This window comes from Equus caballus, chromosome 4, assembly GCF_041296265.1.
Source record: "Equus caballus isolate H_3958 breed thoroughbred chromosome 4, TB-T2T, whole genome shotgun sequence".
Taxonomy (NCBI): domain Eukaryota; kingdom Metazoa; phylum Chordata; class Mammalia; order Perissodactyla; family Equidae; genus Equus; species Equus caballus.
Window position 1 is genome coordinate 56,420,330 of NC_091687.1, and position 26,089 is coordinate 56,446,418.

Consider the following 26,089-nt stretch of genomic DNA (forward strand, 5'->3'; position numbering starts at 1 on the left):
TAAACTTTTTTTTTTAATTAATGTTATGATAGATTACAACCTTGTGAGATTTCAGTTGTACATTTTTGTTAGTCATGTTGTGGGTACACCACTTCCCCCTTTGTGCCCTCCCCCCACCCCCCCTTTTCCCTGGTAACCACCGATCAGATCTCCTTGTCAATATATTACCTTCCACCTATGAGTGGAGTCATATAGAGTTCGTCTTTCTCTGACTGGCTTATTTCGCTTAACATAATATCCTCGAGGTCCATCCACGTTGCTGCGAATGGGCCAATTTTGTCTTTTTTTATGGATGAGTAGTATTCCATTGTGTATATATACCATATCTTCTTTATCCAATCATCAGTTTCTGGGCATGTAGGTTGGTTCCACATCTTGGCTATTGTAAATAATGCTGCGATGAACATAGGGGTGCAAGGGACTCTTGGGATTTCTGATTTCAGGTTCTTAAGATAGATACCCAGTAATGGGATGGCTGGGTCATAGGGTATTTCTATTTTTAACTTTTTGAGAAATCTCCATACTGTTTTCCATAGTGGCTGTACCAGTTTGCATTCCCACCAACAGTGTATGAGGGTTCCTTTTTCTCCACAACCTCTCCAACATTTGTCACTCTTGGTTTTGGATGTTTTTGCCAATCTAACGGGTGTAAGGTGATATCTTAGTGTAGTTTTGATTTGCATTTCCCTGATGATTAGCGATGATGAACATCTTTTCATGTGTCTATTGGCCATATTCATACCTTCTTTTGAGAAATGTCTGTTCATGTCCTCTGCCCATTTTTTGATCGGGTTGTTTGTTTTTTTGTTGTTAAGCTGTGTGAGTTCTTTGTATATTATGGAGATTAACCCTTTGTCAGATAAGTGGCTTGTAAATATTTTTTCCCAATTAGTGAGCTGTTTTTTTGTTTCAATCCTGTTTTCCCTTGCCTTAAAGAAGCTCTTTAGTCTGATGAAGTCCCATTTGTTTATTCTTTCTATTGTTTCCCTCAACTGAGGAGTTATAGTGTCCGAAAAGATTCTTTTGAAACTGATGTCAAAGAGTGTACTGCCTATATTCTCTTCCAGAAGACTTATTGTTTCAGGCCTAATCTTTAGGTCTTTGATCCATTTTGAGTTTATTTTGGTGTGTGGTGAAAAAGAATGGTCAATTTTCAATCTTTTGCATGTGGCTGTCCAGTTTTCCCAGCACCATTTGTTGAAGAGACTTTCTTTTCTCCATTGTAGGCCCTCTGCTCCTTTGTCGAAGATTAGCTGTCCTTACTTTGGCTTCTTTTACTTAGCAATATGCATTTAAGGTTTCTCCATGTCTTTTTATGGCTTGATAGCTCAAGTCTTTTCAGCACTGAATAATATTCCATTGTCTGGAGGTCCCACAGTTTATCCGTTCACCTATGAAATGACATCTTGGTTGTTCCCAAGTTTTGGCAAACGTGAATAAATCTGCTATAAACATCCAAGTGCAGGTTTTTGTGTGGACACAAGTTTTCAACTCCTTTGGGTAAATACCAAGGAGTGCAATTGCTGGATTACATGGTAAGAGTGTGTTTAGTTTTGTAAGAAATCACCAAACTCTTCCAAAATGGCTGTACCATTTTGCATTCCCACCAGCAACAAATGAAGGTTCACGTTACTCCACAGCCTCACCAGCATTTGGTGTTGTCTGTATTTGGGATTTTGGTCATTCTAACAGAAGTGCAGCAGTATCTTGTTTTAATTTGCAATTTTAGTAGTTATTTTAATTTCATCATTGCATAGATGAATAAACTGATATTTCAGCAAAAAGTATCTTCTAGTAGGTTATGTTCTTTATCATTGGAAGATGCTAGAAGTCATGGTCACAATAATACATCCCACTGTATGGACCATTCATCATCTCCTAAGAGCTGTAGATAAAGCAAGCTCACAGACAACTTGTGAACATCTGCTTAAAACTATTTACTATCTCTGATTCCAACTTAAAAAAGATATAACATTAAAATGTGAATATGGTTTTACCTGTAACTAAAGTCAATAAAGTCTATAATTTGGACAAAATCTAGTTAAAGGCTTAATACACACTAAAAGGAGCAGTCTCTCAGATGTCTCTCTCACTCCTGCTAACTGCCTGCTAACTAAACTGAGTTAGTGAGAAATCAAGGTTAAAGGAGTAGGGAAGAAACTCAATTCATCTAATTTTATGACTTAGCAACTAAAAGAATCTGATGATAGGATGGCTGGAATGAATAGCTAAAATATTTTTAAACTATCTGTAAATTTCATTTGCTCTCATTACCATAAATGATGAAAAATTAGCTGTCATAAATTTCAAAGCAAGACAGCAGAAGATGATAGAAACAGGAATTAATCAATTCACCATCTTCTGGAGTACCTTTTTCTCTGTTAGAACTCTTTAGGCAATATGATGAAGATAACAACACTGCATTTCTTCACAATATCCCATACATTTTCCTACAAGAAAAAGGATGAGTTGTGGTGACCAATAACATTAATTGGAAACAAGCAAACTTTTTGTTTCTGGGCCACTAGTTACAGATAGATAGATAGATTTTTTTTTTTTTGAGGAAGATTAGCCCTGAACTAACTACTGCCAATCCTCCTCTTTTTGCTGAGGAAGACTGGTCCTGAGCTAACATCCATGCCCATCTTCCTCTACTTTATACGTGGGATGCCTACCACAGCATGGCGTTTGCCAAGCGGTGCCATGTCTGCACCCGGGATCTGAACCAGCGAACCCCGGTCAATTGAGAAGCAGAAAGTGCGAACTTAACCACTGCACCACCAGGTCAGGCCCCACTAGTTATATTTATTGTAAGAAAACCCTACCGATTATTTGCAGGCTCAGGAGAATTCATTTTTATTTTTATAGCCCAAAACACACAGATAACTTGCTTGAAAATAACTTGCAAGGATCATGGTGTCACAGCTGGAATATTCTGTCTTATTTTATTTTGATAACCAGAATTATAACCTCTTTACAACTGGGAAGTGGTGATAAATGGCACTGTGCTTATTCTTCAACAACTCCATAAAACTGGCATCTGACCTACATTTGCATGAGCTTCACATAATAAAACGTGGAAGTCTTTCTTTCTAAAGGGCTTCAAAATTTCCTGTAACAGATTCACAAGCTTTCTTTTCTTCTTCTTGCTACACAGTTGTTTTGACTTAATATATAGAATAAATTGACATCTAACAACATAGAGTTAAAAAATTAGTGCATACCTCATCAATTTCATAAAATTACACCTATTTGCATAAACTTTTATTTAATACTGTAATTGCCACTTACATTTCCAACATCAAGTGTTAGATTAAAAAATGTCATGGAACTCTGATGCGATAGTCACTTTACAATGCAGAGTGCACTTACACATCCTTACAGGAATTATGGATTGACTTTTTTCTTTATTGTGGCACTGCATTGTCTCAAGGGGGGCTGCATTCCTCAGGACTGTGAAATAATCTCTGGAAAATACCCCTGTTGCCCCACTGAAGAGTCACTAATTAGAGCTTGAATATGTCCCTTTTGTGTTCAAATGTCAAGTCCTCATCCCCATCCCAGGCACTTTGCAGGCCCTTCCTTTACGACCACCGAAAGCAAAACTACAGCTGTTCAAATTTGGAACTAAGGAAAGAAAATAAATAATGAAGCTGAGCTAGATTTAATTCTACCTATTTAGAGTACATTGCCTATAGTGGAATGGTGTTTACAAATATCAGTTTTTCAAGTTTGGATCATTCATTTGTTCTCTCAAAAAGACCTGCTTTACAGATCCAGGGCACTTGTAATTTTCCAACTGAGTTCCCGGTTTGCTTGGTTAATTCTGTGGGCCTCAATGTGCAGTCCATACCTGAAAAGGGGGAGTTTTCAATGTTGTGGTTTATTAACCAGGTACTTTCCATTCACTCAGTGAACAATTAGAAAACAGAAAGAAAAAAGAGAGAAAGCCTCCTACTTGTTTTGTTACCCCAAATATGGAGATGGAAACTATTAAACAAATAAGAAGGAGGGAAACTCCCGCATATTTCACCTTGACCTGGCTGGACTCCTTTGATGCCTGTGAGAGGCGGGTGCTCTATGGAAGAGGTCGAGCAGGCTGCTAGCGAAAAATGAGAGGTCAGACTTTACCAAGGAGAGCCACTCCTGCCCCTAGAGGAAAAAAGAGAACCATCACCCTGCGTCTCACATTGGAAACTGCCTTGTTTTCAATCCGGGGGACTGGGTTCCCTCCTTCCGCCTAGCGTGGTAGTGACAGGACCCAAGGAGCCGTGCGGCTTCCCTGACGGTTGCCCAGAAAAACACCACCTCCCCAATGGCACCTAAACTTCTGAGCTGCAAGCAGGCAGAAATGCCCTCCCACCTCCTCTCCTTAGCTTCTCTCTCCTACTTCACTGCCCTTTCTAACTTCTTTGTTCCGTTTATTGGGAAGGTGACGCTTAAGGTCAAAAGACCCACCGTAACTAGCAAAAGCCCTGAGCCACCACCAACAGACTCTGGGAAGAGGAGGCTATCCAACCCAGGGCTGAGGCTACGAGTCGAGAAAAGCAGCGAGAAATTTCGGCCAGCACCTCCGGGTACAGCCCCCACGGACCGGCCCAACTCTCCAGGGGTTGGGGAGACGCCGGACGGCCTTGGGGTGGGGCAAAGGGTAAGCTCCTAACTCTGCAAGCAAAATAGGCAGTGCGCACCAGCGAGCCGAGGGTGTTGGGGGCGGGGAGAGGCCTCTGGACTCCACTTTGTGTTCGGCAGCTGCCGAGCAGTGAGTATCTCCAAACAAAGGAGCGCGCAGCGGCCCGGATGAGAGGCTGGGGTCTGCGCGCAGCTGCCACTCGTGCTGAGCAGGACTCCGTACCCGCTAGGCGAGCGTTGGGGTGCAGGGATTCGGGGAGGACGGGGAAAGGGAACAGGGCGTGCGATTCCTAGTGCGCGGCTATGCATCAGGAGTTCTTGTGAACGATGGGAATGGCAACTATCAGAGCTAAGGGGGAGAAAAAGAGCTGGAGTGAGCAAAACAAAGAGCGAGTGTGGGCCGCAGTGACTTCATGCCTCACCAATGTCCCGCCCACGCTGCTTCGAGCTGTTGCTGCTGCTGCCGCCGGAGCCGCCGCGCCTGCTGGAGGCCGGGGCGAGGCGCTCGGTAGCGTGGGGCGGTTTCCTAGCAACTCGCGGCCCCAAGAGCGCACAGCTATCGGCACATTGGGAGCCAACCCCGTGGGCCGGGGCAGGACCACTCCTCCCCCGCCCCTCACGAGCCTCGTCTCCCTCGCATCCTCGCTGGGTGCACCCCAGTGCGCGCCAGCTGCCCAGGTTCTGGACGGCGGGACGCCTGAGCCTCACACTGGGGCCAAAAGGCGAGAGCACGAAGCTCCCGCCCGCGAGGCCGGCCTCCTGCACCCCCGCGGAACCTCCTCTCCTGCGCTCGCGGCCGTGCGCTCCACTCCCGGCCAAGCAGGGAGCTGCGATGCCTCGCTCTGTGTCCGCGGGCGCCGGCGGGGGCTTCTAGGGCGCTCCTGGAGCCTCCTACCCCGGCTGCTGGCACCCCGAGCTTCCTCCCTCGCCAGCCAGGACGCTGCCGCTTCGATTTTGCCTGCTGCTCAGCTGACGAGGTTGCAAAGCTGCAACTAAATGGAGTTGGCCTCCCTGACCACCTGTGGAAGAAGCTCCCGCTGATTGATGCGCCATCGACTTTTTTCCCTTTCGGCCTCGCTGGCGTCCCCTCCCACAGATGCAGCATCACCCAGTGAATGTACATTAGGCTGGTTTTTCCCCCCAGCTTCAGGCTTTGTTTGGGTTTGATTGTGTTTGGCTCTTCGCTAAGCTGATTTATGCAGCAGAAGCCCCATCGGCTGGAGAGAAACAAAAGCTCTTTTCTTTGTCCCAGAGCGGACTGCGGAGACTTCGCTCGAGTCGCCGCCCCGGGCCATTGGCCGTCGGAGGAGGTGCTTCTCGCGGCGGTCGCGGGACCCGCCGTGCCGAGCTGGGAGGGCCGCGGGGGCCCTGAGATGCCGAGCGGTGCCCGAGCCAGCGTACCTGTACCGCTTGCTCCGAGCCGCGGGGTCCGCCTGCCGGGCCTGCGGGAAAGGTCCTAGCGACACTTGGCCCGCGGGGACCGAGGTGCGCCCGGGAGGCGCGAGCGCGCATCCGGATAGCAGCCAGGCAGCGGGCGCGGTGCGGGCTGCTTTGCATTATGTGCCGCTCGACCCTGGCTTTTTTTACTGCCGCATTTGTCTGCCTGCAAAACTGCCGGCCAGGTCCTGCCCCATTCCTTCGGGCGGCCTGGGTGTTTTCAGTTGTTCTTGGACTGGGCCAAAGTGGTAAGTTGTTTTGTTTTCTTTTGTTTTCTTCTCTTCCCCAAAGGTTTTGGGCTGTCACAAAGAGCATCCCGGCCAGGTAAGTGGCCCGGTGTCAGCCTCCATCTGCCTTGAGAACTTCGTGAGGGCGGGTGTGTGACAGCGTCCTCCATTGCAGGCGGCCTGAGGGAGGCCAGGTGTCAAGCATTTCCGCTCCGGAGTGACAGCAATAACTACTTATACAAGGAGACGCTGCGTGTTGCTCCCGGTTGTTGGGGAAGCAATACGAGAATGGAAATTTGGAAGAGTATTTCCAGAAGCCAATTTAGGGGTTCTGCTCCATCCTTGAAGGCATCCTCCTTGAAGATATCCTTGAAGATGCTTCCCATCTTTCTAGCATGTGGGTCCATTAATCACTAGCTTGCATTTGATTCAAGGCTGAAGATAAATCGCTATAATGGGAGTGAGTCTTCTGTTTTTTGAAGAAAACTATGAAAGAAAAGGATGGCAGTATACAAGTTTCTTCTATCACAGTGCTCGGCCTGAATGAATTAAAAACATTTAAGGAATATCCTTACTTTAAATCACCATTTTTTCAGCTTAAAAAAAAATTCCTAGCTAATTGATCCCCCAGTGAGATCAATCCCTGAGACTGAGACCCTGAAACAGAACCCTGTACCAAGATTGACGGCTTTCAGTCCAGACAAGCCACTTCTGTCAGAATTACCTTGATTTGGAGAGCATACTTATTTTAAAGTATATTGTCCTCATATTACAAATGAGGATAATAATACCTGCCTAAATCACAAAGAATAACTCAGGTCAAATAGCGTATGAAAAGGTGTTTTGGCTCTTCTGAATTATATGCAAATATAAGGTGGCAGTATGGGATTGTTAGCAAACAGTAAAGCATACAGTAAGTAATAGCAATAATCATCAATTTAGGATGAGTTCTTAACGGTTTTAAATATAGGTCATACATTTGTTTTTGCCAACGCAATGACTATTGCCATACTATTAGAGCCTTTCTCTGACCTCCCGTTGAAGAATTGCTGTAACTGTTTGTAGGCTAACATTTTCTCCTAGCTTTGAATTGATGTGTCAAGTTTCTGCCTGAAGCTGATTAAAATGGTCAAGTCATAACTTTATAAATAAGGCTTTATAATGGAAACATCCAGTTAGTTTCACGTATTTTTTGTATATATAGTTGTCTAATATTTGTTTCAAAAGTAGCTTCACCCAGTTATGTGAAATGAGAGCAATCAGAGTAAATTTTTATCTTGTGGTTATTTTTTGACTTGTATGTTGATTTCAAAATAAGTGAAACAAGGCAAAGGAAAAAGTAACATTCGTTATTGATTCTCTTAAGTGGAACACCCATTTGTTGCAGCAGATTTTCCACTGAGCATAATTCCATCCTGTGTTAATAAGTGAACAAAGTATTTTTCTAGATTTAGTAAACACATATACAATAGTAAAATGACCGAAACTTGTGCCAACAGAATACATTTTGTCCCCAATACATAGGCAAAGGAAAAAATCCTACTTGCCTCTAGAATTTGCTAATAATAGTAATAATTTTTTAGTATTCATTGTGCTTGTAAAGATTAGTCAAGTTCTCATGTAATAGCATTGTATTTCTATCCAGTGACTATAACTGATTTGAAGCAAATATTATGAATGGGCTCCCTTGCACCTGCAGTTGTGAAAAGGGAATGCTTATCCAAAATTAGAACAAGGCATCCTTTTCCCAGTCTCTGTCAATATACAAAGGTTTCTGATGTACACTGGTTTGCGTTGCAGTTAAAAACATGCAAAAAATTTAAATTATAGCCAGTGCAACTCAGAAAATTAGAGATCAGCATAAACTGTTGTACTTTCATGATATAGCTACAAGTCTCAAATTATATGTCTTCACAGTGCAAATTAGATGCTTAAAGCAGAAGAGAAATTTAGGTATCAGTTACAAAAGAAATCTTGTTCCCTCGCTCAGTAGTTTACACCAAGGAAATGTTGAGGGCAATAAAGCTATACAAAAGAAACCATAAACTGCACAACAACATAACTTTGGGTTTAATTTTTGAGTAGAATTTATAGGTCCCCAATTCTTAGTGGATTCTTAATCATGAATATATAGTGAGCAAGGGAGATGTTATTAATAAAACCTGAACATTTTTCTGATCTAGAAAAACATTATTGGAGTTTGTTTTTCAACTTTCCCTGGTGGAAATTACCGACAATGAGAGGAACAATAACACTATAAAATGGTTAATGAGTAACTGGAAAACACTAAAGAATACCTAGTGGTTAATATTTGAAGAGTTAATGTAGCAACACTGTTCTTTCTATGTTTACTAGTTTTGAAAGATTAAAATTTCTTTTACCTGCATTTTTATATAGCAATATGAGTGACAAATTTCTTTTAAAAAAGTGGTAAATATTATTGCAATGAAATTTCACCTTTTGTGCATAATCAACTATTTATTCTTTTAAATAACAATCAACTAAATTAGCATCATTTTGTAACTGTGGTATTACTTTACCTCAGAAGTATTTCATAGCATGTATTTTCAGGTTTCTTTATGCTTACCTAAAGAGAGAACCAAGGCTTCATTTTTAAGAATCCAGTCTTCCAAATTATTTGCACGATAAGCATACAAAATAATTCTATCTTAAAGCAACTGAGACACTTTGATAAAAAAGTTGGTGCCGTATATGAAAAGTCTATGTTTGTGTTGTAGATGAAAGCACAATAGCTGATAAGAATTGAAAAATTTCAGAGAAATTTTTGTGCCCCCAAATAGTTCCTTCACCTGTTACCAAATTATCTGAAATTTCACCTTTTAATGGATTTCTTTGGATTAAGCATGATATTGACACTATGTTTCTTTTAACTTTTAACTCTATATTATGGAAATTTTCAAACACATACAGAATCAGAGACAAGGGTATAAGGAATCACCATATACCTATCACCCAGCTTCGTCAACTATCAGCTCAAGGCCAACTTGCATCTCTTCCCCTACCCAGTTCATCTCCTTCCAACTAGATTATTTTGAAGCAAATCTCTCATATCATTTTATCCTAAAATATTTTGGTATCAAAACACTACTGGAGGAGAAACACACTGTCATGCGTGTTAATCCCACAACATGAATTATTTTAGCTGAAAGTTAGGGCCACAAGAATGTTCACTATCTTTAAAGGGAGGAATGCAGAAGTGAAGGAGGCAAGCAAAGACAGACATGCTCAACCATTTACTTTTCAACAGTTCTACTATGGCTCCATTAAAAATATTTTTCTTGAAAGTATGCATATGTAACAGCTTTTTGGTACGCATGTATATGAAGAAGAAGAAATAACATGAATAGAAAGAAATAATAACAGGAATAAATCTACTTCCCCAGACAAACTTTAATTACTTTATCCCGATGGAATCACAGCAGGTATATACCTTGTTTGAGTTTCGTTTTAAGGAGTGCTCCCCTTGTCTATTGAGTCATCGGTTTTTCTCCTCTCTAATGGGTCATTTACAGCATATGCACATCCATGCATGCTGTAATATCTTTCTTCTTCTATTTCTCACTCTCCTTTATAGCAAAAACCTTGAAAGAGTTGTCCATCTGTGCTGTCTCCAACCTTCCTCACCTTCTCTTTGATTTCACTGAAGTCAGGCTTTCTTTACCACCTCTGCACTTGTACCACTCTGTTAAGATCACAGTGACCTCCCTATTGCCAAATCCAATAGCCTATAGTTCATAGTCTTCATCCTGCTTGACGTATCATCTGTCAGTGAGTTAACACTGTTCGAAACACTTTTTTCCTTGGCTTCCTGGACCCACATTCTCTGGTTTAAGCCCCTTTTGCATCTGTGATGTTGGTTCTTCCTCATGTCCCAACCTTCAAATGTAGGAGTGGCTCAGTCCTCAGACTTTCTCTTCTGGATATATACTGAGTCATCAGGTGGACTGATCCAGTCTTAGGTCTTAAATACCATTCTATGCTGACAACCCCAGTCCTGACCTCTTATCTAATCTCTATAATGTATAGCAAACTGCCTCTTCAACATCTCCATTGTATGACTAAAGGCAAAATCAACCCTAACATATTCAAAACCAAACTTCAAATTTTCTCCCTTAAGCTTGTTCCTTTCACACTCATCCTCATCTCAGTAAGTGATAACTCAGTCTTTTAGTAGTTCAGAGTAACATTTTGGCAGCATCCTTGATTTCTCTGTTATCTCACATTCCACAATCAGTTTACCACCTCCACTGCCACCACTCTGGTCTATGCCATTTTTGCTTGAACTCTTGAATGCCTACTGAACTGGCTTCTCTGCTCCATGGTGCAGCCAGACTATGTTCCTCAGGTTCTGTCACCCCTCCACTCAGAACTCTACATGGCTTTTCATCTGTCTGAGATCAAAGGTCAAGTCTTTACATGGCTTCCAAGATCCAGCTGACTTCCTGACCTTATCTCCTTACCCTCTTTCCCTCTCTCACTTTGCTCCAGCAACACTGGTCCTTGCTATACCTTGGATGCACCAAGCATGATCCTACCTCCAATCTTAAACTCACTGTTTCTCTGCCTGGAATGTGCTTCCCTGAGATATTTTGTTGATTCCCTCTCCTTCACTTCTTCCAGATGTCTATTCAAATATCATCTTATCAGAGAGGTTGTTTCTGTCCTCCTTATCAACACTGTGTAGCCTACTTACCCCAGTTACCTTTTTCTCTTATGTACCTTAGCATCCCTGATCTATTATGTATTTGTTTGTTTACTGCTCTTCTCTCTTCTCCCAACCTAGCAACTAGATGACAGCTCATGACAGAAGGTACTTTGTTCTCTTTCTAACTATCGAATGCCAGCTCTGTAAAAGGTGCTCAGTACACATTTGTTGAATGAACGAAAGAAAGAATAAGTAAATTTCTTGTTGATTTTGTCATCAGATTGATTCCCAGTTCATTCCAAGACAGGGCTTCATTTATTTTCTATCAGTCTCTCTTCTCTTTGCAACAAATGGATGAACTGAAGAATTAAGTTCTATTATATTTATTAGAAAATAACAGAATCTTCTTCCAGAAGAAAAAATAATAAAGGTATTCCTACATGTAGTATATAAGCATGCAAAAAAAAAAAAAAAAAAGGTTTGCCTAATAAGCCAATTTTCCTCTTTTTTTTGTCCATTCATATTTGATAAAAATTGACTTAATCCTGTAACCTCTTTTTTTGGAAAAGTATAGTATATCCTCATGTGGTAGAACCATATATAGGACTATAAAAAATATGAGGACTGACCAGATAGAAAGGTTCTCAGAATAATTTTACCAGCTGATAATTTTTTAAATGTATAAGTTTTAAGGATATATTATTTATTCATGAATATATACACCTGCTAAGCTAATTAAGCCTTGATTAGACTGAAAACAAAATTAGTTAATAATTTTAATAAACCAGAGGAAGTCAAGGGATACAGTTTAGAAGAGAAAGGGACATTTTTAATAGGATTGAATACAGACAATTAATAAGATAAATATAATAATCAGTTAGCATTCCAATTTTATTTTTTATCAGACATGAGTAATATCATGATATAGAAACACTATATTACCTTTGCAATTTTCCCGTACTCCATTTTGAATGAACCTTCCTCAAAGCAAATAAAATATTTGAGATAATCTGGTCTTTGTTTAATAGTTTAGAGCGTTTTCTGCCTCACCTGTTAAATTTGATTTACCCAGGTATAAATAGTTTGGTAATAAATTCCTCACTTTGTTCACCCTGCCAGTGCCATTTTATTGATCACTAGATGGGTTGTCAGAGGGTAGTGTTTTGATCTAAGGTTCTTCAAACTTTAACAAATTCTGATCCTATGCAGAGACCATTCAGTTTTCTTTAAAAGTAATAAACTATTTACCTTGTGATACAGTCTTTCTCTTGTTTGGACATTATAAGCAAAGATGCTCAAATCATCCTCCTCGAAAGAGCCTGTTGTATAGCATTCTCAGTTATTTAAATGATGTCTTTTTGCTGGTTTGATAAGTCTCAGTGAGTAACTGATATAAAAATTGTATTACTTGTAATATTATTTAACCAAATTGACATCAGGAAATAGTTTTTTAATATGTTTATTGAATAACCTAGCAATGTTCATAACCAATCCTGTATTGTAGGTGCTCAGCCCTTCTTGGTCCTCAAAACTCTAGTCCCCGTTGCAGCCCACGTCTACACATTTAGAGGAGTTTTGCCAGCATGAGGACTGTGAGGCCTTATGTATCTTCTCCAATTATATATGAAATATATTTTGTAAGCTATATATTGATTATAAAATAAAATAAGCCATAGAAAAAATAACATTTTATGTTGATTCATATTGCATTTTATTAAGTTGAACAATTAAATACTGAGCTTTTTAAGTAGATGGCCTAATTATTAATCTCTAAAAATGTAACTATTCTAATTATATCCTAAAGATGTCATATAAGCATGGCTTCTATATGTAGTGGAAAGAAAGTGTAATGCTCATGTATTTTAACAAACAGTTGGGTAGCTGTCACTCTGTGCCATGCACTGATCTGAATGCTTTACCATAGCGATTTCATCTTCATACTAACACTAGGAGATAGGTAGAATTATTATCCCTGTTTTAGAAATGAGGAAACTGAAGCACAGAAGAGATTAGTAACTTGCTCAAAGTCACCTAGCTAGTAAGGAGGAAAGATGGGATTTGAACACTATTATGTTGCCTCATATTTTCTTCAAAAATTTTCTGGAAGTTGTTCTAACAAACATTCAGTGTGACTGTGAGAGAGAAGACGACCTTCACGCAGTCCTTCCCTGGAGATTCCCGGGCCCTGCCCTGTAACATTGTTGCCCTCACAGAGTAACTGCAGAGGGCAGGATAAAGATTTGTGAGTTGAAGGCATGGTCAAAGCATACCTCCTGTTGAAGCCCCCACATACTCTTAACTCATCTTAATTATACCTCACGATGGTTGTTTTCATATGGGAATGAGAAAGAGAGAGAACACACGTGGCTTTATGGAAATAACCCGGAATGTAACTCTGCCTCCCACAGGATTTCCAGTGTGTTATATAAATGTGTATGACTTGTGGTTATGAGCAAGAAAGAAAAAGAAAGCAACTGACCTGCTAAGTAGCTGGTAACCAGTTCAGTCAAAAGTGTTCAAAGGGACAAAGTTATAGTACACAAGTCAGACTACTGATCAACATAGGGCTCACCGCATTCCTAGCTGCTTGGAGCCACTCTATTATAGCTTGATATTCTATATTGTTTAATATATTCAGAGTATTTCTTCTCCATACATTTTTAATAAAGTAAGTGTTGCCCTGGCTGTTAAATATTTGCAGTGAATAGCCATGTCTAGCAATATTGGTCATTTAGAGCATGGCATTTCCAGTATATGCTAGGCTAAAGGTGTATACTGCTATGCTTCCTTCAGGCAGAACTTTTTGCTGTTTGTGTGTGTGTGTGTTTTGCAGTTTTATAACTTTATTTGACAATCAGTAGTTAGTTCTCATCCATACTGACTGTCTGTAGATTTTTGAAAGTGTGACAATTATGTAGGTAACCAACGTATAGAACATGTTTAGTGAATGTCCACCCTCATGTTTTCTGAACAACTACACATGGGTACAGTATAGGACATTGCTTATTCCTTTGGCCCAGACAGATCAGTTGAGTCTGGTGTCAATGTGCACATCTGGAGTTCCCTTCTCCTTCATGGCAAATTTTTTGAGTGCCTGAGGAGCACATTTCTAAAGCCCACTCTATGGATGCACTTATGAATGCCAATGGTGTATTCTCTGGTCACCACCTCATTGTTGGCAAAATGGCCCTTCTTCTTGCCACTTTTATTTGTGGGATCTATCCAGAGAGCACAAGGGATTGTGTCACTTCAGGCAGAAGTTTGATGCTCTGTCTAAGCACTGGTCATATGGCAGAGAGCAAATCAAAGTCCCCACTCACATGACACTTACAATCTAATTAAAGAGGACAAATATATGTATGTATGCATGTGTATATATGTATATATATATGTATGGTGTATATTATATATATGATAAAATATGATATATAACATCATGTATATTTTATAACATATATGATATACATCAAATATATATGTATATATGTATCTATATATATGATGAAAAGAAGAAGAAATAAAGCAGAGTGAGAGAACTGACCTGAGAGGGACTGGGACAGGCTGCTATTATATATATAAGATAGTCAGAGCAGGCCATTCTAATAATATGACATTAAACTTCTTAAGTTTTTTATTTCTGTGGTCCACTTAAGGCATTTCACAATCTTTCTTATAGTTTACGTTTTCCTAGAAAAACAAGGGGGAAAGATATGTTAGGATTTCCAAGCTGATAACAGTAATAGGAATATTTTTCTTCTTTGCTATTAAAGGTGATCAAATTCTCACTTATGGCTAGGAAGAAAAGAGCTGTAAGGTAGTGAAGGGAGGATGACAAGATGATAAATAAGTGGGTGATACTAGGTAAGAAGATTAAACGAAAATGGAGATTTTTGTTTCTTAACATCAACTCTTTGTCTATAATGGTTTCTCAAATCTGTCCCCTCCTTTTAATACAATGCCATTAGGACAGAGAAAACTTCAAATATCTTTCATTCTATGAGCTTCCTAACCAGTTTCCATCATGTCTAACCTTTGTCCACATTTTACCTCCCTACTCAGTATCTTCCATGGCTCCCATTGTCTGCAGGCTCCTCTACACGGTATACAAATCCCTTCGAGAGCATCCCATGCCTAACACTCTGACTCCTTGTTCATGTCCTGTCTCCATACCCACCCGTGACCTCCTTGAGAGGAGAAACTGCCTGTTGGTTCTGTGTCTCCAATGCCTAGAACACAATAGGTCCTAATAAATTATTTGAAGTAAATGACTCAATAAATGAGGTGAGGACATCAGTTTAAAACTGGGAAGCTAAGCAAATAAGCCCTATTCAGCTCTAACCCTCACTAGAATTTGAACTTTAAGAAATGCAGTTTTCTTTAAAAAGTGTGTTCTACCATACAAAGTTTAACACCATAAAAGACACTTGTCTCTGCTTTCCAGTCCACTCCAAAAAGCAGTCTCTTGACCTTATAGGCAAATCTTTAGTGAAGATCAAAATGGAGGCTTAGTGTTTTTTAGTCTACTTTTTACAAATTTGTTTTGCCTTCAGATTTCTCTGATAATTATTATTTTCATCGTTGATAATTAAGTATAAAAAGTAATCATGATCCTTTACCACTGTGTATTTTAAAATGGATTTATATTTAGATTATACAAACTGAAATTTGTAGTCATTTTAACAAAATACTAAGAAAAGCAATGAAAAGAGAAACTATTCTAATCCATTTAATCATTATTCATTCATATTTTCTTAGAGCACCTACAGCTTTGTGTCAGGCACTGTTTTGGCTTCTGGAGTTAAAAGAATAACAATGGTAAACATTTGTGAAGTATTTTTCTGTATGTCCTTCTGTACATGTGGTATGAAAATATATCAGTTAATGCCCACAACCCTCTGAAGTATGTACTCTGATAATTTCCATTTTATAGGTAAGCCAACTAATTAAACAACATTGAATAACTATTTCAAGATCTCTTCACTAATAAGTAATGGAACCAGAATTCAGGCCTGTGTGAGTTTGACTCTGCACTCTCTCAATCACCATTAAAGACTATCTTCCAGGGGTGAGAAGAGTTCCTACCCTGCTCTGGCCCTCCCCACAGCCAGGGGATCCATAGGGCAAGCCTATCCATAGTCTTAAATCTCCAGAATTCTCTGCCCAAACATCCCCAAAATACATTCAGGGCCATCCTGTGGGTAGACTGTGCCACTCGTATGCCAAAACCTAGGAGAAAGAGAAGTACACAGAGGTTGGACATGCAGGGCAGGAGTGTCCATGCAGTAAATGATAGGCTACTTTCAATGCAGAATAAAGCTAGATTTGAGAGAGAAGAGGGGCAGATCAAGGGCTACAGGGGCAACACTTCACACAGTGCCAAGTTCCCAACCAGAAATTTAAAGAGTCTGAAATTCTAAATTCAGACCTAGCCTTCTAGCGCATTACCAATGCATATTTTTCAAGATGGGAATATAGAAATCATTTTACTTAATGGTTTCTTATCTTAGGTTGTAACTGTTAAATATTTAGTCTTGTTATGCCCGCCACCATTTGTATCCTTGCTTGTGGCCCTAAGAAATTTAGGGGCAGACTTGTCTAGTATTTTACATATTATTAGGGGGAAGGGTGGCAAACAATGGAAGCACCAGAGATGACTGCATAAGGAGAACCACCTCATGTCAAGGTGCTTTTATATGTAGGGAACTGAATGCCTTTGGTAAACTCTAAGATGTGTACAGATTACACTGACTTCTATTCTTGCAAATAGTGTTGTAGTGAGAGTCTAGTGAATGCATATTTTTAATTTAGTTTTACTTTTTATTTCCCCCATTAATTTAAAACATGTCACAGAAAACATTTTACTTATATGAATAAGCCAACTTTGATTGAATTATTCAACTAGCATATATTTAATATGTACAAGTGAATGAATATGTAGAAAAAACATTTTCATACTGCCTTCATGGACTAAAAGGATTATTTTTCAACTTAAAAATCACTCTTAATGTGACTTTCTGTTTTCACAGTAAGTAAATTAGTATAATTTACAGATCAAAGAAAAATATGATGGAAGTCAAAATCCTTTCCATTAGGATTTTATAATTTAATTAAAACAGTCCAACCTTTCAACAAAAGTACCAGAATCGATTCTTGCTAGGAAATTACTAATATTAAACAGGTATATTAAAGTTATCCTCCATGAGTTATTTAAATCAGTTCCCAACTAAAATTAGTTTAATTAATAAGAATAGGATCATTAAATCGAAATGGCAGTGTTAAATTATAGTGGTCTTATTGAATATATACTCCTAAGACGACTTTAAAAGATGCTTTTGAGTGCTGTTATTCAAAGTACTAAAAGTTCATATTTTAAAACAGCACATAAGGCCTTAAAAAGTGGCCTTTCACAGTAACCTTATCAATGAGCCAACCATCATTACTATACTGGTTTTAGAGACATCTTATCTCTCTTTCCCAGGTGTTTTTGTTGTTTTAATCAACAAATACTGTCACATTTGTCAAAGACAGAGTCTGTTGCCACTCCAGATCAGTACTGGTGCAGTTTGAATATTCTAGAGAGTTTCCCCAGGTAGTATAAAGTAAGGAACCAGAATAGCTTCCAAGGGCTAATTCAAGCCAAAGTCCATGGGATAGATCAAGTTTGGAAGTGGAGGGAAAGGCTGGCAATGAAGACAGGAGGATAGAAGACAAGAAATATGTCAGGTCTGAAGAAACGTGCCAACTGTGTCTTATTAGGTATGTGAGGTGTGCAGTGGCTGTAGGCCAGAGATGTTTTAATGTTTTCCATGGTTTTGGAGGCAACTTCCTTTTGGAATAGAAAGTTGATATTGCAACATATGCCAGTGGTAAAATGCACCCACAGTTAAGGTACAGTTTGTTCCACATATACATATGGTGCCAAGATCCTATCCTTAGAATTGAACTGCAAACATTTTCCCAGGTACAAGCATTTTTCCTGATTTCAGTGGGGACCATATTTAGTATAATTCCCTAGTCTGTTACAGATACTGTGTAGAGAAAGGAGCTGGGTGGAAAGCTTTATCCTTAAGGAATGAGGGATTACCGCAAGGCTCCAAAGAAGCTTTAGAATATAATAAAGTTGACCAAAGAAAACAATTAAAAGAAAAATTCAAAATTCTACAAGATTAGATTGACAGGAGGTATCTTAAGGAGTGCCAAACTAGGGAATATCTTTCCTAATTGCCAGCTCAAGTTGGGCTAGGAGGCCAGGCTGGCTATGCCTAGTGATGTATTCATTGATTGTGGTAGAACTAAGAACACAAGAAAGTTTTGGAGTGTGCAGGAATTGCTGTAGAACTGGCTGTTCTAGTTGGAAACAAAGGAACTCATTGTAACAGAACTGTATTATTGGCAGAAAAATGACCTAGCTAGTCTTTTTCTTAGTACAAGGCATACCTTCCAAGATATCACTGTATTGTCTTTTTGTACATTTGGTTTGGATTTTTATGGTGAATTGAAGACAAATAGATCATAATTTGAAAAGAAAACCTTCTTGAAATGATACATAGGGCTTAAGTTTCAAGAAAATTCATCTGGAAGATAGTAACACTGAAAGAGGCACTCAAGAAAGGAGTCAGTTTCAGACATTCTAAATTTTGGTTTAAAAGGTCCCTTTTCATGAGTGATTCAACCACAGCTGTGTAGAACCAGAGCCCTAAGGTGAGGGCCAATGTATGTAATCACAGTACCTGCCCTCTGAGGTTGGTAATGGAAATGTGAGAACCAGTTATTAGTACCAGTCCCTACTTCAGAGGAGGTAGCATGTTTGATGCCTCTTGAAGAAACCAAGGTCACATGATACTCAGTGACATATGATGGAACTATGATGGGGTAGAAGAAGGGGAGGGGGTTTCCTGAGCATGTACCTGTGCCCTGCTGAAGGCAATATAACACAGCTGTAGAATAAAGCCCAGTGCTCCTGTTAGGGTGCACATGGTGTTGATACACATGTCCAGGACTGACCCTTGGCTATTTGGAGCTCAGCATAGCATTGATGCCAGAGGTCACTGCTCTCTGAGAACAGGGTTGCAGGCTAGATTATCTGGTGATAGACTTACTGGGCCAGAAATTGACTTACAGGCATTATGAAGAGTCAGATATCAGGGCCTTTTTAACAATTTCTGCCTCTCAGAGACGTGTTTGATTTTGAAGTTAACAAAAGACAAGTGCTCCTTCTGACTGAATTATTTGGCAGTGCAGAAATGTTTGGTTGGTTATAACTGTCACTGGATGTTACATCCCTCTTCCCGACAGGATAGACTTCTCAAACACTACCCAGATGACTTGGGTTTTTTTCCTCCTAGATGGGGTACTTATCAATTCCTTTGGGTATAATTTCTCTAAACAAAAAAGCCCATGTATGGAATCACGATTTTCTTGGCCCTTTCGCCAAATTAGATGTTTCTAACCCTGTGTTAAAACTTCAAGCTCCAGAGAACAGCAGAATTGGGTCTTCAAGTTCTACAGAGCTGCCTTGTGGCAGAGGACCTACTAACTGATCAGTCCACTTTAGGATATTTGTTACAGTTCCTTATTGGCAGGCAGGGAACCGAACACACAGGAAATCCCAAGAAATGTAGAATTATCTAAACTTTGGAAGCTCACTCTCCGGTAAAGCAGCATTCTTAGATACGATTTCCTACAAGGAACTTGAGTTCCTAAGAACATTACCCCTAATAGCACAAACTCACTTTTCTAGGGCTTTGAGGATGTTGCACAGTGAGTGGCTCAGGATGGTCCAAATGAGTTGGTTATACAAGGCAGGCTGTTGAATGTTGCCCAGATATACAGTGACTCCCTCCATCCAAAAGTTCACAGAAGATAGCACATGAACACTGGGAGACTGGCAGGGAATTCCAGAATCTAAGAGGGTATTACCAGTAATGTTCATACCTATGGCATATTTGGAAAAGGGTCTTTCATTCATCTCCTTTCTAAATTGTTAGCATGCAAAAGTGAAGTGCAGTGGAAATCTGGGTGTTTCAGGGTTGACTAGGAGGCAAGGAATCAATGACCACAGGTATGCATGCTGCATGTGAGAGCACAGAAGCTGAGGAACAGAGTCTGGTTGTCATTTGTTTCAGAATAGAGCAGAGCCTTCCAGGCCAGAAGGGGTAGGTAAACTGAGTTATCTCTGCATACTCAATGGATCTGCAACATGAGTCTGATAGGGTATAGATACACTCTATAGCCTCAGTCAAGGTGAGGGAGTACCTCCCATTTATCCACGCAAACATAATCATACTTGGTTGTATATTAAAAAAGGCAGCTTGGGGGCCTTTAGCAGAAGTGTAGGGGTTGAACCTGAATGGGGTAGTTAAGCGTTGGGAAACAAGAGACCTGAGGTCCAAGGGGAAGCTGAGTAGAAAACAAGTGGGTTCAGATATGAAAGATTAGACCTGGAGTGTTGGACATTGGGTGACGATTTAATTTCTGAGTGGGTTGCTGCTGTTTCACCAGCTTTTACTGATCCAGCAGAATTAATTAATTCAATCCATGATCATTCATATTTTGACTCTTTCTTTTGAAAATCTTTTCAAGACGTGTTTATAAAATTTCCTGCCTTGATAAGTACATTATTCGAACTTTCTTTGAGATTTGAGGAAAGCCTCACAGTTATTCAACCAATAAATCAAAAAGTATTGCTTGAGCACCTACTCAGTGCATTTGCCATTGTACTAGTTGCTATGGGGACAGAGGAGAAGGAAAATACCATGCAGATGGGATAGCTGCGCCTGGGGCACTGTGTGAGCACACAAAGCAAGGTGGTGATGTGGGGCTGAGGTGGGCAGTCTGGGTCATTAGTGCTGTAGCACTTTAGACTTCTGAACCAGACAGGATATAGGTCAAATGTGTCCTGATGCCAAGACAAAACCTCAAAGTCTCTTCTAAATATTAAAACTTAGTTTTCATTTTTCCTATACTTTAGCAGAGAATTAAATTATAGAGCCTTGATTAACTGAAATTTTCAACTACTTAGACTTTCTATACATATGGTTCACCTTTTTAGGCACAGTGTATTCCTAGGGACTGTCATAAAATGCATCAGCATGAAGCAAAATCCAGGTTGTGCATCCTGTACCCTAATAGTATACATGATTACTTACATTGTTTTTAGCTATTGGCAGAAACTGTTAAATCAGTGTGTAAAGATGGGAAGAACAAAAGTACAAGGATTAATTTATAAAATGAGTAGAGTAGGGATATCAAAGTGGTAAAATTCAGGGCCAACTTGTCAAAAAAAAAAAAGTATTATGTATGAGTGTTGGGGAGCAGTGCAGATGGCCAAAGAGAGTAAGTGCAGAAACAGGACAAAGCTTCCCCAAAAGGAGAGTGCCACAGTTGACTGAGAGAAGGGACACAATTAAGAGAAAGTTATCTGAGTGACACAGAAGTAAACATATCAAGTTAAAGAAAGAGCAAGAGCAAACAGGACATTTTGGTTGATAGAAGAGACATGCATTCATCTTCTCATTCAACAATTATGTACTGAGTCTCTACCATGTGCCAGATATTGCTCCAAGCCCTGGGTATAGAGCAATGAGCAAAACAGACAGAAATATCTGCCCTCATGGAGTTTACATTCTAATGGTAGAAGGCAGACCATAGACAAAATAAATAGAATGTGTACCATGCTGGAATGTGCTATAAGTCTAGCACCTTCTGTAGAATCAAACAAACTTAGATTGGGAGTAAGGAGTACTGGTGTGAGCATTCCTTGAAGTCTTGAAGGCAGTGAGAGAGTTAGCCTTGTGAATAATTGGAGGAGGGGTCAAGAAGAGATTAGATAGCAAGAGATGTAAAATAGGTAGGAGGATAGAAGGACTGGGGGTGGCAGATTGTTGGTGTCTGGATCCTAGAAGGAGTGGGTTAGATTGAAAGACAGGAGGTGGTGGTCAGAGAGGGTGATATGTTAAATTGAGATTGTAGATGTGTTGCAGTTACTGGTAATTACAAGGTCTAAAGCTATGACCATGGAAGAAAGTAGCTAAATCAGAGTGGAGGACAAAATAATTGGAGGAAAAGAGAACAAGAACTGAGGCATCTGGGTATTGCAAAGATGATCTGCATATATACTGAAATTGCCAAGAACTGAAATAGTAGTGTTGAAGAGCATGATAATGATCAAGGAGTCAAAATTCTCTAGAAATGAGACGGCATCACCTTTCTCATGGTCAGTAAATGCTTGCAGCAATTCCGAGTAGTGGGTGATGTAATCTGAGTTAAGAGTGTCAAAGCTGGGTGAGGGTTAGGGATGAGGGAAGGAGAATGCCCTGGAAATGGCAATGAGAACTAAGGAGGACACTTATCTGCTTCCAGGCTCAGTGCCATGAAGGTTTTGGGAGAAATATCAGTCATCACTCATGAGGTCAGTAAGGGAAGCCGTGTCCTCAGGGGAGAGCCAGGTTATGTTAGAGCAAGAAGGGATGGGAACATTCAGAGAAGAGACTGAGATACAGGGAATTCTTCCGGAAATGGACTATGAATTTTGGAGAGCACAAGAAGAGGGTTTCTGGAGTTCTAAAGGAGTGCAGATGGGGAGAGGAGAGATTGTGTAGAGCCTTATAGGGATTAGAGCATGTGGGGGAAATGAGGGACATCTGCAAATCTTAGACTCCTTAAAGGGACTGATGTAAACAGGGAGAAGTGAGATTAGTCTTTGTGAACTCAAGGTAGACAGCAATGATGAGATTGAGTGGTGACAGGGAGGGGAGGTTCTGGGGCTTGCTCTTGATACCTATGGAAGGATGGGAAGAGGTCTGAGGAAGCCTGACTTTGTTCTTCTGTGAGGGGCTCAGTCTATCCTATTTCCTGTCGAGTGGGAGATGGATTTTTCTGGATGCCTTGAGCTACCCTTGACCCCAGATGATGAAGCTCATTGCCTAAGGAAGTGTACAATACCTGAGGATTATACCTGAAGGTGGTACAAACCAACAATGCTTTGGAAGTGAAAAGGTTTAGCAAAGACTTTCAAACTGTCTAACATCATCTCCTCCCTGGTAATTACAAGGGAGGAGATGATTTGCTTCTTGTTAATTATATTTACATATGTGAAATATGTAAATTATACACACACTTGCATACCACATAACTAAATAAACAAAACACAAATAACTAAATATCATACATACAAATAACTATTATTCAATCAGAATGTAAGGATCACAATGCAAATTCTTATAAGGATTAGAAAGTGGAGAGATCAGCTATACCTGAAGGGAACAGGAAGGAATTGACGGCAGAGATGTGTGAGATAAGTGTCTAAACTGGATGCTGAAGGACTAGAAGGATTGTAATGGAGGGAAATGCCCAGGATGACTCTGCAGGCAGAGAGAGGAGGCATACATATTGTCCATAACACAGGGCATCAGAGGAGAGGTGAAAGAGGGAGCAGTAGAGTTAGATCTAGGCAGATTTGTTAGAACTTTACTACTCAGCTGGCAGGAAGTCATTGAAGGCTTTTAATTTGATTCTTTAGTAGGGTAGTAATGTGATACATTAAGGATGCTGTATCAGGAAGCAAATCTGGCAATAATTTATACAATGAATTTTAGTGGTAGATGCCAGAGTTAAAAGACTGTGAGAAAGTTGTTACAGTAAAGCAAATGATAAATAGTGAGGGTCTAAACTAGGGTGAAGTCCACTAACAGAGAGATGAATGCTAAAGAGACTGAGGTAAAAGCAAGAAGTCTTAGTGACTTACAGGTTGTTATGGTCGAGGAAGGAGTCAAGATTGACCACAAAGATTTAAAGCAGAATAACTAGGAGAATAAAGTAACTAACAGAAAATAGGTCAGTTAAGTCAGGAAGAGCTACTGGTGGATGGGAAGATGATTTTTATTTGAGACTTGCAGATTTTGAAGTTCCAGCAGGAATCTAACTAGGATATCTAGCAGATTGTTGACAATTCAAGAGAGAAACTTGGGTGAGAGTTTGAAACTGCAGATACTAATTTGGTGGTCTTGTGCAAGGAGGTGAGACTTACAGTCGTGTTAGTTCATGAAGCTATCAAGGTATAGAGTTTAGAGAGGTGTCAAAGTATCCAAAGATATAAAAAATTAATTAATTGTGAGAATGGAAGAAGTGATAGAAAGCATACTCACTGTTAAAAGACAGAGGATATTTAAACATTGCTAAATGCTAGTTACTAAATATAATTAGGAAATTATTGTTTGACTTGGAGTGAGCAATTCACTAGACAGATAGAGGAAATGATCTTAGCAAGGAGGAAAATTCTCCTTCCTCCAAAAAGAGAACAAAGACAGTAATTTAGATATTTTAGGCAATATAAAGGTAAGTTAGGGTCATATCTTAAATATGACTACTTAGGAGAAGTGTTTGGGGATTTGAGGAGAGAGAATCAGAATAGCGTATGTGAGAAATGATGATGGAAAGTCAACAAGAGGTGAATAAAAGCAAGGCCTAGGGGCTAGGTGAGGTGAGATAGGAATTTGGAAGAGACCCAATCCTTAGTAGGCTGGTGACAGTGCCCCATAAAAGGAGCTTCAGATGCTAAGATTTAAAGTGTTGCTTCAGATGCATCACTCTATTTGTGTCTGACCTACTTCTGTTTATTTTCAACTTCATGTTTAGAATTCTTGGCTCAGGAGCCTGCCCTCTGTCCCATCCTCTGGCTCCTGAATTTGTCACTCATCCTGCTTCTGTTTGGTCTTTGGGTCAAAGAACTCTTTCATGGTTCCATGATCCAGTGGCTCCTGCAGCTCATGAGAATTCCCTGCCACAGTCCCTGGCCCCAAGGATTCCAAACAACTCTTCCTAATGTGGATGTAGTGAGATGTGGAGGTGATTATATGGAATCAGGTGAGGCTGAATACCATGAGCAAGGTGATGAATACATTGTATAATTTAGAAAAGCATCTGCTGATAGTAACAAAGATGAGGAGCTGTAAATTTTGAAAGAATAGAGGTTGATACTATTGGAAATGGGGAATGAGGGATAACCCTATAAGTAGCCAATGAGAGTGAGGAGAAGATTATAGCATTGGTTGAATATTTACCCAAACAATGATGAACTCTGATAAAGCTGAGTTTTGAAGGAGAAGTAATAGTTGGATGACTTCGGGAAATATGGAGAACATGGAGCAAGAATTTCATAGGACAATATGGACTATAGATTAACTCATGATATAGTATCAATATTAAATGTCCTGAATTCATCAACTCCATGGTGGTTTTGTAAGAGAATATCCTTGTTCTTAGGAGGTACACACTGAAGACTATGAGGTAAAGTATTGATAATTGAGATATATATCTAAAGAAGTACCTTGTCAAATTACAGCCAATGAAATTAAACTGGGCAATTATTAATTGTAATAGTTTAAGGCAATTGAAGTATTATAGAGTATTAAATTCATTTCCCATAAGATAAGTGAAAATCTTGATTATAATCAGAATTTCCTTTGCCTGAGCCCAAAAGTAAAATTAATTTTATAAGACACTAAAGTATTTAGGATCATCTTTGACATTGAAGATAGAAGAGGTTTTACTGGAGAGAATAGAATATAAAATATATTAATAAAATTAATAAATTAATATATTAATAAAATATTATTAATGTGTACTTCAAACTATGTTAGTATTATTAGTGACAATAATAGCACTAATTACTAAGATTTTTAATCTTACATTTGGTATTACTACCTACTTTTTTCAATTTTTCTTACTGCTGAGGGCTTTCAAGAAATTCCAAGTAGAATATAAATAATAATTTTTAAATTTGAAGAAAGTTTTACCATCCCATAACTGAGTCAATCCGAAGGAGCATTAAAATAATTTACCTTTTGATCTGAATAGAAATTATGTAAATCAGGTAAATACAGTGTAGGGATAAATGACTTTAGTTAACCACAAAATGATCTGTAAGTCAAAAGATTTATATAATGTGTCATTGGCTTACTTTTTAAAAACCATATAAAGTACTTTAATATTTTTGTATATACTATCAGGAAAGGTATATATTTCCTCACTGTACACTAATTGTCCTTTAGCTAACAAATACTACTCTAAGTTAATGTACAACGCTAGTTTTAAATTTATTGATATAATTTACATCAATAAACTACAT

At 39.4% G+C, this 26,089-nt stretch overlaps 2 protein-coding genes and 1 pseudogene across 2 annotated transcripts in view; 1 reads left to right on the forward strand and 2 right to left on the reverse strand.

Moving 5' to 3' along the window:
* Positions 1-1,100: 1,100 nt before the first annotated feature.
* On the reverse strand, positions 1,101-5,755 carry LOC138923695 (uncharacterized). Its single transcript, XM_070264301.1, has 4 exons — positions 5,389-5,755; positions 5,055-5,329; positions 4,034-4,152; positions 1,101-3,853 (listed from the first exon to the last, which is right to left on the reverse strand). The coding sequence occupies exons 1-4, from the start codon at positions 5,753-5,755 to the stop codon at positions 3,769-3,771; spliced, it is 846 nt and encodes a 281-aa protein (XP_070120402.1). The 3' UTR covers positions 1,101-3,768.
* The window catches only part of ITGB8 (integrin subunit beta 8), an 80,081-nt gene continuing 59,026 nt past the window's right edge, over positions 5,035-26,089 (forward strand). The window contains exon 1 of the mRNA XM_001497221.6: positions 5,035-6,317. Within this exon, the coding sequence (XP_001497271.1) occupies positions 6,191-6,317 (127 nt within the window). The 5' untranslated portion in view covers positions 5,035-6,190. The remainder of the gene's footprint in view (positions 6,318-26,089) is intronic.
* Positions 13,824-14,250, reverse strand: LOC106783040 (large ribosomal subunit protein eL31-like; annotated as a pseudogene).